The sequence below is a fragment of the Nannospalax galili genome, unplaced genomic scaffold (assembly GCF_000622305.1).
Source record: "Nannospalax galili isolate Female #2095 unplaced genomic scaffold, S.galili_v1.0 scaffold100, whole genome shotgun sequence".
Taxonomy (NCBI): domain Eukaryota; kingdom Metazoa; phylum Chordata; class Mammalia; order Rodentia; family Spalacidae; genus Nannospalax; species Nannospalax galili.
This window is the reverse complement of record NW_008352891.1, coordinates 3830285-3841674: the sequence shown is the minus strand read 5'-3', so window position 1 is coordinate 3841674 and position 11390 is coordinate 3830285. Positions and strand designations below refer to the sequence as shown.

General features: G+C 43.3%; 1 protein-coding gene across 11 annotated transcripts in view; it reads left to right on the top strand.

The window, feature by feature from the left end:
- Lpin1 (lipin 1) overlaps positions 1–11390 on the top strand; it is a 176299-nt gene that overhangs the window by 125423 nt on the left and 39486 nt on the right. For 7 of the 11 annotated variants that reach the window (XM_008850089.1, XM_029554557.1, XM_029554558.1 and 4 more), the window contains 4 exons: positions 538–845; positions 3690–3815; positions 6378–6485; positions 10618–10747. In XM_008850089.1, coding sequence (XP_008848311.1) covers positions 538–845; positions 3690–3815; positions 6378–6485; positions 10618–10747 — 672 coding nt within the window. The remainder of the gene's footprint in view (positions 1–537; positions 846–3689; positions 3816–6377; positions 6486–10617; positions 10748–11390) is intronic. The other 4 variants (XM_029554559.1, XM_029554562.1, XM_029554553.1 and 1 more) reach the window with 3 other exon arrangements.

Here is an 11390-nt window from a genome sequence, read left to right as displayed (position 1 = left end):
TTGAGAAATGACAAAATCTCTTTTTTTTTGTGTGTGTGTGTGTGTGTGTGTGTGTGTGTGTGTGTGTGTGTATACCTGTGTGGTCAGGTAATTGTGCCTATGCATGTGCATGTGGAGGTCAGAGGAAGGCATAGGTCTTTTCCTCTATTGCTTTCCCATTGAAACCTACCTGATCCTACCTTGGTGCCCGTAGTACCCACAAAACTGTGTCCAGGTCCCAACATAGTCATGACTCAGCCCTCATTTTTCTTTGCTTTAGATATTTTAGTGTTGGTGGTTTGAAAACACCGCTAATAGCTAATTGTAACTTAGTTGTAATTATAGAAATGCAGGGTTGAGTCCCAAACAGCATTTGATGAGTTGTTGACTCTCTGATCCTCTGTCTGATGGGGTAGCCATGTGTCCATGTCCCTGTGGCTGTGACATGTCAGGCTTCCCTCCTGTGGCCCTCTCATAAGTAAATCTTGGAAGGCCTTTGTCACTGTCCTGCCTCTGAACCTGTTAATAGGACTCTTGAAATCCTGTCCTCCTATTCAGGAAGTGATCCCCATGTACCTGGCCACATCTCCCATCCTGTCAGAAGGAACTTCGAGAATGGAGAGCCAGCTGAAAAGGAACTCTGTCGATAGAATCAGGAACCTGGATCCCACCACAACTGCCCAGGGTTTGCCTGCCAGTGACACCCCATCCTCTGGTTCTCTGGGGAAGAAGAGAAGAAAAAGGAGGAGGAAGTCTCAACTGGACAGTCTCAAAAGAGATGATAACACCAACACATCTGAGGATGAGGACATGTTTCCCATAGAGATGAGCTCTGATGAGGACTCAGGGCCAATGGATGGAAGCAGGTAAATGTTGAGGGAAGACAGGATCTGTGTTTGAAATCAGATGAATTATTATTATTATTACTATTATTATTATTATTGTTATATTATTATTATTGTTGTTATTGTTGGAGGCAAGTTCTCATGTAGCCTAGGCTGGCCTCAAACTCAATCTGTAGCTGAGGCTAGCCTTGAACTTCTGATCCTTTTTTTCTACCTTCCCAGTGCTAAGAGTACAGGTATGTGCCACCACACTTGTTTATGATGTACTAGGGTTTGAACCCAAGGCTTTGTGTATCCTGTTCAAGCACTGTAGTAAACTGGGCTGTATCTCTAGCCCTAGATGAGTTAACTTTTTGGTTCAAGAATTTTATACAGTGAATTTTGAATATATTCAGACCTCTTCCTCCATCTCCACCCTCACCCTGCTGCCCCCCACCTCTCCATCCACAACTTTATGGCTTCTATTAGCTAATAAAAAAACCTTATCCATCTCACAGAACACCTCTGATCTGGGTGAAATCATATCTCATTAGCATTCAGTCGTCTATACTTCTTACACAGAGGTATGCTACAGTAATGGCCCACTTCCTTTCCTTTATACGTGGGTTTGGGTCAGGATATGCCCAGTTTTTGGAAAATCCCTTTTCTTGGAATGGAATTTTCACTCTTAATTTCTGTTTCTCTTACACACTACTTGGGAATGTTAAGTAGGGATTTCTCTTTTTTCTGAGATCAGAAATGCTTAGTTTTCTTCATCAAGGTGAGTTGTTTTGTAGCCCTTGTATGCAGGTTACAGTTTGGCTGTTTCTGGGCCTCATTTAGCACAGTGACCTCACTGTGGACCTCTTAACTTTTTGTTCATCTGTTAGGCATCTTAGACTGAATTTTGGAATCAGGTGGACCCAGTCTCAGAAAGAAATAGAGATTTGCTAATGTTTTTGAAACACATTTGGTTGTGCCGGACCTCTGTGGTAGATAGCTATCAGTTCTCTGTCATAGAATTTAGAAACAAGATTCAGCAAATGAGTCTTTTTGATGAACAAAACCATTTCCTCAGAGCCTTTTAATTTGGTTACTGGTGCTGGGGATCAAACCCACAGCACTGTGCTTGCTAAGTGTTTGCTCTGTTGCCAAGCTTCCCCCTAGCCCGGAGCCTAGTTGTTGTTATTTGAGCACCAAATATATATGTGGCAGTGGGGCTGATCCAAGGCAGAGAGACTGGTGTGTGAGCAACTTAGGGTTAAAGGTGACTGGAGCTTACACTCTGTGTGTAAGGAAACCTTTTCTATTTTAACTCGGATTATGTCCAAAGTTTCATTTTGTTTTTTTTTTTTTGAGACACAGTCTCACTATGTAGACCAGGCTGACCTCTCTGCATGCCTCTGCCTTCCGGATTAAAGGTGTGTGTGTACCACCATACCCGGCTTATGCCCTAAGTTGAATGTGGTTTTGTTTTTTTCTTTGCTGCTAAGAGTGCAGTGAAGTTCTGTTTGTATGTATTACTGTTTTGGTGGAAAATGCCAGTTTTGAAACTAATTTTTAAAGAATACTTGCTGTTTCAGATTTTTATATTATTCCATGTGACTTTTGATAATTTTTTTTATATCTTGTTAACATAAAGAAGGGACAAAGAATGCCAGAATAAAATATTTATTTTTATTGAGACAGGGTCTCATATAGCACAGCACAGGCTGGCCTTGAGACTTGATATATAGCTGAGGATGACCTTGAACTTCTGATCTTCTGCCTCTCTACCTTCCAAATGTAGGGTTCACAGGTGTAAGCTATCACATGCAATTTGTGGGGTGCTGGGGATTGAACCCAGGGCTTTGTGTGTTCTAGGCACTCTACATTGGAGCCACACCCTCAGCCCTAGAATATATTTTTTTTCTGGCTTAAAATGGATATTGGTTGGTACCATTGCTTTTCCTGACTGCTGGGGGCATAGAGGCTGAGTGACTGGGCTGGTTGTAATGGCCTTTCCTGTGTGGCTTTTGAGTCTAGAACCCGGACACAGGTACTTCTGGCACAATCAGAAGTGCAGACAGATGGCCTCTGTGGGAGGGGGATGGTGAACTGTGCTGTGTCCATTCCTGTCTGAAGCTAGGGAGTTCTGCTGTCAAGATACACATGGTTGATATCATTTATTTCTTTGGCCCACACGAAGCATGGTTTGTGTGGGGTCATCCATTTGTATGGCAGCTCCCCTTGCACATGGAAAAGGTTCTGTAACACCTATCTCCAGCTTTGGTTGATCTGCCTGTTAGGCTCTTGAGGTGAAACATGAAAGGCAATAGTAAGATGCTGTAGTGGAAGCTGAGCGTGTTAGCATATACCAGTAAGCCCAGCACTGTGGAGGCTGAGGCAGGAGGAACATGAGGCCTGGGAGACTTAGTGAGATCCTATCTCAAAATAAAAGGGACAGAAGAAGTTGTAGCTCAGTGATAGAGCCTTGCCTACCATGACTGAGCCCTGTGTTCCATCCTTAATACTATGCACGTACACCATTCACACTCTCTCTTTCCTCTCTCTCTGTCTCTCTGTCTCTGTCTCTCTGTCTCTCTATCTCTGTCTCTCTCTCTCTTTCTCTCTCTCTGGAGGATGCTACATTGGTGTTAACAGTGGCATAATCAATATACTGATGCTTCAGCAAAATCATTTTGTTTATAATCCAGCCAAAGTACAAATGCATAAACACAATTATACTTGCCGACCTTTCACTTTTTTTCATTCTGTCTTCACTTCCTGGATTGTGCCTGGGTGTTTAACAGTGATCATAACAAAGTACTTAGACACAATCAACAAGAAACTGGCTTTATTATGAATCTGCCCTTGGTAATTCTTTAATTTTTTTTAAAATTTCAGAACGCTTCTTAATGACATACCACCATTCCAAGATGATATTCCTAAAGAAAACCTTCTCTCAGTTTCCACTTACCCCCAGTCGGCATCCTACCCCAATTCAGATAGAGAGTGGTCTCCCAATCCCAGGTAAGTTGCTTATGTGTGTGTTAGAGATCACTATGTCCACAGGGTTAGAAAATAGTGAAATAGAAATAAAAAGTGAAAATAATTACGACCAGAAAAGTGTGGAGTAGGGGGTACAGATTAGAATTAATGCAGAAGGGAACAGATAGAAGACATTCATTGAATTCAAGATCCATCCACAGACTTGGGACAGGACTCTGAGGGGAAGGCACAAGAGAAGGGAAAAAGCACATGCTCAGTTAACCAGTGCCTGACAGGAGCAGGAGAGGGCAACATGGTTGATGCTGGCTTGGTCCTGAGCCCTAACGTGAAGTTCAACTGCAGATATTGCTGCAGGTGGCTCTGACATCACTCAGGGCTGTCAGAGGGATGCTACCCTACTCCCAGTCCGTACTAATGGATTCAGGACCACAAGTTCCTTGACATACACTGGCCACTTCTTCTGGAGTTGCTGTGTGAACTTGAGAAGTGAGCTGTAGCTGCATGGTGTACAGATGTCTTGAAGACTCCAGAGGCCTTTGGGATCCCTGAGACCTGTGAGAACATGAGTGTTCAGAGTGGTTCTGCCAAGGATGGAGGAAGGGCACAGATCTAAATCCTGTGTTCTCCAAGGGGTGAAAACTGGTTCTTGGGTGGCAGACATATCCTAGGCATGGTATCAATTTGTGGCCTCTGAGGGGCCATAGCATTAAACGTCACACAGTGGGTGGGGGATAATGGGCTGTTACTTTGTCAAACTATTTGGAGGTGTGGAGATAATGAAAAAGAGGTTGAGAAACAGGAATGACTGGCATCCTTGGTCTGTTCCACTTGATGCTGTAGATTTATTCATGGTTTAGTAAAATGGAAGTAGCTGAGCTCTGGCGTGGGCTCCCAGCTTCATCAAAGCACCCTTCCTGGTTCCAGCTTGCTCAGGGTCATTTTGAGAATGAGGCAGCAGCAGTCAGCAGTTTGGGCTAAAGCTGTAGTGTGTCTCATGCCTAGCTCCAACTTGGACTGACAGGAACTGTTGGTCTACCAGGGCGAGCCTGAGGCTAATGGCTGGAAGTCTACTTGCTGCAGAGACCAGCCCTGTCCATTAGGAACTTAATGCTTTGCTACATATGCAGTTTAAGTGTTTCCTATTAGACATGTTGTCTTAGTTTCTTTTTCTGTTGCTGTGACAAAATACTCTGACAAAAGCAACTTAAGGGAGAAAGGGTTTATTCTTAGAGTTCAGTGGTACAGTCCATGATGGCAGAGGAGTCAAGGTGGCAGGTGCCTAAAAGAGCTGGTCACCATAATCAGGAAGCAGAGGGATGAATGCAGCTGCTGCTCAGCTCCCTTCCTCTGTTATGTGATCCAGGATCCCAGCCTGGGAGTGGTGCCACCTACAGCGGGCAGGTCTTCTCACCTCAGTTAACCCAATCAAGATAATCCCCAACGGACATGCCCAGAGACCCAAGATTCTGCAAGTTAACAATTGACACTAACCATCACACGTTTAAATGATTAAAAGAATAGGTGGAACTAATTTTAAAGATAGATGTCATTTGACCCATATCATTTCAGTAATTAATACATTTAAAAATATTAGTGAGCTATTTCACATTCCTGTTTTCACAGTAAGTCTTTAAGATCCATAGCTCATTCTACATATGTAGTCCACGTTAGTTTTGACTGGCCACATGTGACCAGTGGGTCACTGGATGGGACAGGGCATCTCTCTAAGATGTATTCTTGTCCTGGGTCTGGGGAAGAGAAAAGATAGTAATTTAGGAAGAAAACAATGCAATGCAGAATATTTAGAAGCTGCCAACCAGCTGAAAAATCTGTACATGTCTGAGGAATTTAAAAGGAATGTTTAAAACATAGCCCAGAGAGTATTTGCCAATTTCATGGTTTTCTTTGTGAATCCTGTATAACAATGTCATGAGATTATACAGATGTGACCACTGTCAAATGGAATTACAAATTAGGATAAGTTGATACATTTCCATACTTAGAATGAGGCCTTTTTCTGTAAGGAGACAGTGGACAGAACAGATGATGAAGTCTTTGACTCATGTAGTTTGTTACAGTGCTGAGCTTCAGTCTACCCTTGTCTTTTTAAAGGCACATGAGCAGAATGGAAAGTGAAATCAGTCTTTTGGCAGCTTCCTGTTTTCATAGTTCAGGAAGTTCATGTTGAGGGGCTGGAGAAGTAAATCAGATAATAGAATATTTATCTAGCATACGTGATGCCTGGGTTTGGATCTCTGGCACCACTTAAAACCAAGGGTGGTGGTGCATGCCTGTAATCTTAGCACTCAGGAAGTGGAGGCAGGAGGATCAGAAGTTCAAGGTCATTGTCAACTACATAGTGAGTTTGAGGCCAGCAGGGGCTGCATGATACTTTTTCACAAAAGAAAGTTCATGTTGATTTCTTACTGATTTCAACCCAGAGCCTTTTGTTGGTTGATAGCTAAATATTTCTGTTTCTTACAAATGTTGTTGCTGAGAATAGGCAAGCATTGCTAGGAAATTTCATTGAACTGACCTGTAATCTTTTCTTTCTTTTTAATGTATATCATGTGATGCCTCCAGCAGCCTGGTAGATTGCCAAAGGACCCCCCCTCATCTTGCAGTTGTCACGGAGGGAGTCCTTTCTAGCTCTTGCCCTCCACAGTCTTCCCACTTCCATGCTTCGGAAAGGTAGACCAGTTACTTTGCCCATTTGGACATATTCAATAACAGAATTCTTGCTCTAACCCCTCTAAGCCTTATTTACTGTTCACCCAGTGGCTTGTGAAGAAACTTACAGTAGATGATATGAAATAGAAATTTGGATCTAACACTTCAAATCAATCTTACTCACTAACCAACTTATTTATGAAGAACATCTGTAGAAATTGTCCTTTCATTTTAAGGCATGTTAGATGATTAGACTAATTTAAAACTTCCTGAAATGTACTCGAATACTGTGCTGCCTGTTTCTGTGGGTGGGTTTGAAAATCCAGGCCATGAACTTGAAAGACTGGGATTAGATTTTTGTTTTCTGTGATGGGTCATTTGGCAAGTAAGTCTACAAGTTATTTTTAGGATACCACTTTAGTTAAGTCAAGCCACTTATTTTTAATATATAAACAGTCAGTTAGGCTGCCTGTGTAATGGATTCAGACACTCACCACAGCATTTCTAGAACAGAATTTAGGGGACTAGCCTAGGACTGCTCATAGGCCTGAAGGTTTGTATTTTCATTTGAGGTAGGTATTTGCCATAGGGCAGGCCCTCAGCATTGTCCACATTTTGACTTGTCTACTTTGTGGACCTGATCTACGTCAGAAACATTTTAGTCAATGAAGCTGTGGTTAATTTCTATCTGGGAAAATTAACTTTTAAGGTTTTCTTTTCTTTTTAAATTTAAATTTATTTTTTAAAATCAATTAATTTATGTCACAAACCGTCCCCCTCTTTAAAAAAAAAAAAAGCTCCATAGCCTTTTCCTTCTCTTTTTCTCCTTTCTTGTTCTTTTTTGTGTGTTTTTATGGCAGTGACTCACAATATAGCCTTGGCTGGTCTGGAATTTGCTATATAGATCAGGCTGGCCTGGAATTCACAGAGATCCTCTGCTTCTGCCTCCTGAATGTTGAGACTAAAGGTGTGCCTCATCTCCCATACTCTCTGCTTTTTAAGATTACATATTTTTTTGTATGTCAGGGAGGATGTCATACCATAGTGAATAAATATGTGGCGATCAGAGAGCAACTTGTGGGGGTTGGTTCTCTTCTTTTATCATATGGGTCCTGGGGATCAAACTCTGATCATCAGGCTTGGCGACAGGTGCGTTTACTTGCTGAGCATCTCACTGACCCTGTTTATTATTTAGTTTTTAATTTTTGAAACAGGGTCTCCTGTAACCCAGGCTAGCCTAGAGCTTCTGCTCCTCTTGCCTTAGCCACCCAAGTGCTGAGATTAAAGTTGTAAACCGCCATGCCCTGGTCTTAACTTTCTTTTTTGATGATAAACAAAACCTCAGGAGGTGCTTCCTTCAGAGGTTATGTGTACAGATGGAAGACCTTTTGAAGATGAGATAAACAGAGTTATGATCAGTTATTAATTTGCTTTATTGGTGCTGGCAAAAATATTGAAAATTATTATGAGGTTAATTAATACTTCATTTGTGAATATCGGCAACCTTATGAATTTTTTTGTTTGAACATCAATTGATGGTAAAAGGCCAGTGTTTGATAATGGGCCGTCTTGAGATCTTATTTTGATATATCACATTTAACATGGAGTCATCCTCTCCTTGGCTTATCCTCAGGTGGGTTGAAGTCATTCATCCATGTCACAGAGTGCACAGGTACATGTGTATGCAGTCTGGGTCTGCCATGGCCTGAACTAGCAGGGTTCATCTGGTGCCATGTTTAGTGTGACAGTAGGGCCTTCCGTCTTATCACCGCCATGCAAGCCTGCCTTCCTTCTGAGCTTGCACACTTCAGCGCCTCCATGTGATTCCAGAGGCTTTTGGCTTTGCTGAGGGAACCAGCATGGTGGGTCTTAAGTGGGGGATCCTCCAGGGCCCCTGTTCAGCACTTCCATTCCCCTAGAGCAGAGGTCAGCAAACCACAGCTGTGGCCTGATGCATCCTGCTGTCTGTCTTTGTGGAACTCTGCCAGGCACAGCCAGTCTTTTGTATTGGCCTCTTTTGTGCTGCTATGGCAGAATGGAGTAGTATCTATAGGGACTGCGTGACCCACACAGCCATGGTCACCAGACCTTTACAGAATAACTTTGCTCTAGCTCACTCTTTTTTTTTTTTTAAAAAAAATTATTTTAGCTGGGCATGGTGGCGCACGCCTTTAATCTCACCACTCGGGAGGCAGAGGCAGGGGGATCTCTGTGAGTTCATGGTCAGCCTGGCCTACATAGTGAGTTGCAGGACAGCTGGGGCTACAGGGAGACCCTGTCTCAAAAAGACCAAAAAAAAAATTATTTTACTTATTTTTTAATTTTATGTGTATGAGTGTATTGCCTGAATGTATGTAAGTGCATCTGTGTTGTGCAATGCCTGAGGTCAGAAGAGGGCATCAGATCCACTGGACGTAGAATCAGGGATGGTTGTTAGCCACCATGTGGGTGCTGGGAATAAAACCTGGTCCTATGCAAGAACAGACAGTGTTCTTAACTACTGAGCCATCTTTCCAGCCCTCAAGCTCATTCTTAAGGGCTTTGCTGAATTTAGTGGCAGCTGGGAGGCAATATATTGTTCCTAAGAATAGAGAAGGTGTAAATGATTTTCTGTGATGGAACATGCTCTGGGGTTAAGGAATAACATCTTCCAGCTCAGGAAGGACTTGTGAAGGAGTGGGGTCAGGTTGCTGAGAGAAGCCCCAGGGCCCCTCACTGGAGAGCACAGAACTTGCTTTTCCCACTTGACTGGCATTGAACTTAAGACTGTGGATGGGCGGTGCTAGAAGAAAATTACTCCTTGGAGAAAAACAATGGAGGAAGTAGAAAAAACAAGGGAGGGTGAGAGGCAGTGTGCACTTTCCGAGGCAAATGGTGGGCCCATTTGCCTTCTCTTTGGGATGCATCCTCCAGGCTGTACAGTGTGGACATGCATGAGTGCGTGTGTGTGTGTGTGTACACGCTGTGGTGTAGGAGTTCCATTGTGGAAGCTGTCATGGTGTGATGTACCAGGAGTCTCCTTTCCACAGACAAGTGAACTAGAACATGAGGGTGGCCCTAAGGTACTCTGTCTTCATTGGAGGAAGGATCAATGGCCAGTGGGCTCCAAGGGAAAAGAGGCTGTGTTCCTCAGTGTGAATATAGTCTAACTCTGGCTCTGTGGGAGAATCAGGGCCAGGTTAGCTATATAGGAACTTCTTAGAAGGATACAAGTTACATGTACTACTTGAGCTCTCCTTGTACCAACAGGAAGCTCTGTCTTGAGTGGGAGTTGAAACCTGACTCAGATAAATGAGAGCAAGCGTAGCCTGAACACATAGGGTCTGTGAATGAAGGTGTGTATGAAACTGGCCTCTGTTTCTTGCTTTGTGTAACAGTGATGCTGTTGTCCTCTTGAGGAAGTGACATGGAGAAATAAGACAGAGTTTAGTGGTGTTTCTTCCTGCCTAGCTGTTTGGTGTCCAGGGGAATCATGGGCCTAAGTTGATTATTTTGGCCATTAGTTGACTGGGTAGAAGTAAGACTTGGTTCAGGTTTTAGAGTGAAAATGTGGAAAAGATTGAGAAACATTGCTACCACTTAGAAGCTAGTTTGAGGGTGAATTGCTTGGAGGGTTGATACAAAGCACGTCTCAGCACTTTGGGAGTCGTATGATGTGTTCCTGGAAGGCAGTGTAGGAAATGCCAGCTGGGAGGCTGCTGCCTCGTGATCCAGTTTATGTACAATAGAGTTGGCACATAACCCAATTTCCTTGTTTTCAAAGCCAGTGCAGATTGGTAAATATTTTAAACCCGGAATATCACATCAACTGGCTGGGACCCTGTCATGGTGCCTGAGAGTTGAGATGGGAAGGTTGAGCTGGGGGTAAGTCATGGAAGGACAGCAGTTTGTACTCAAGAACAGACTCTTTCCTCTCTGCTTCTCTGTGTCTTTTTAATCACTCTTTTTCTCATTTTTCTTGAATTTGGCTGCAGGTCACCATGTTGTACATGGTTTGCATAAGCCTTCTAGTGGGAGGGATTGTCACATGGCCTGGTTCAGAAGGGAATGGCGCTTGGGGAATATTTTCTGGATTATTGGAACCATGGGTCTGGACTAAAAACAATAAAGAGTTTCTTTTCTCACTCAAATTATGGGTTTGTGTTTTCTTAAGTCCTTCAGGCTCCCGGCCCTCAACACCAAAAAGTGATTCTGAGTTGGTCAGTAAGTCCACGGACAGGTCTACACAGAAGGATAGCCTGCAGATGCTCTGGTTTTGGGGTGAATTGCCACAGGCTGCAAAGGTAAGCCTCTTTTCTCGGTTCTGCCATACACTGATAATTTCTAAGTTAGAGCAGATTATGTGGAGCCAGTATCCCAGCATTGCAAAGGGACATATTACCCCACACTCAGTCACTGAATGTACCTTACACTGCTTCGCAGATGTATTTTGAACATACCCTTAGGACCTACACTTTGTATCACAACTAAATGCAAAATAAATAAAGAAAAAAATGCAGCTTATATACAAACCCTGGCTTCTAGAAGCCACAAACAAAAATCCTTCCCAGTCTTGTTTCCCTGAGGTCAGCGGTGACCAGAGAGGTGTCACAGGAGCAGAAACATGAAAACTGAGTTGGTTGCAAGAAAGACTGAGTGTTCCTTGAAGGCCAGAATCTACATGTCCCCCTCCAAGAGAAACCTTTGGGAGGACAGCAGTGACAGGGAAAGGTTAAGAGGGCGGAAATGAAAGAGTTGGGCCTCATCAACAAGATCTGGATGTTTTAAGCCTGTGATTCATCAGCAGTCAGTATTTTTAGTTGCTGGTTGGTGACGTCTTGGCCCTGAACCTGTGTGTGTCTCCAGAAGAGATAGAGAAAAGTTGATGCTAGAGACCAGGAGAGCCCGACAGACACATTTCCCTGGGTGTGAGTCTCCACCACTTGG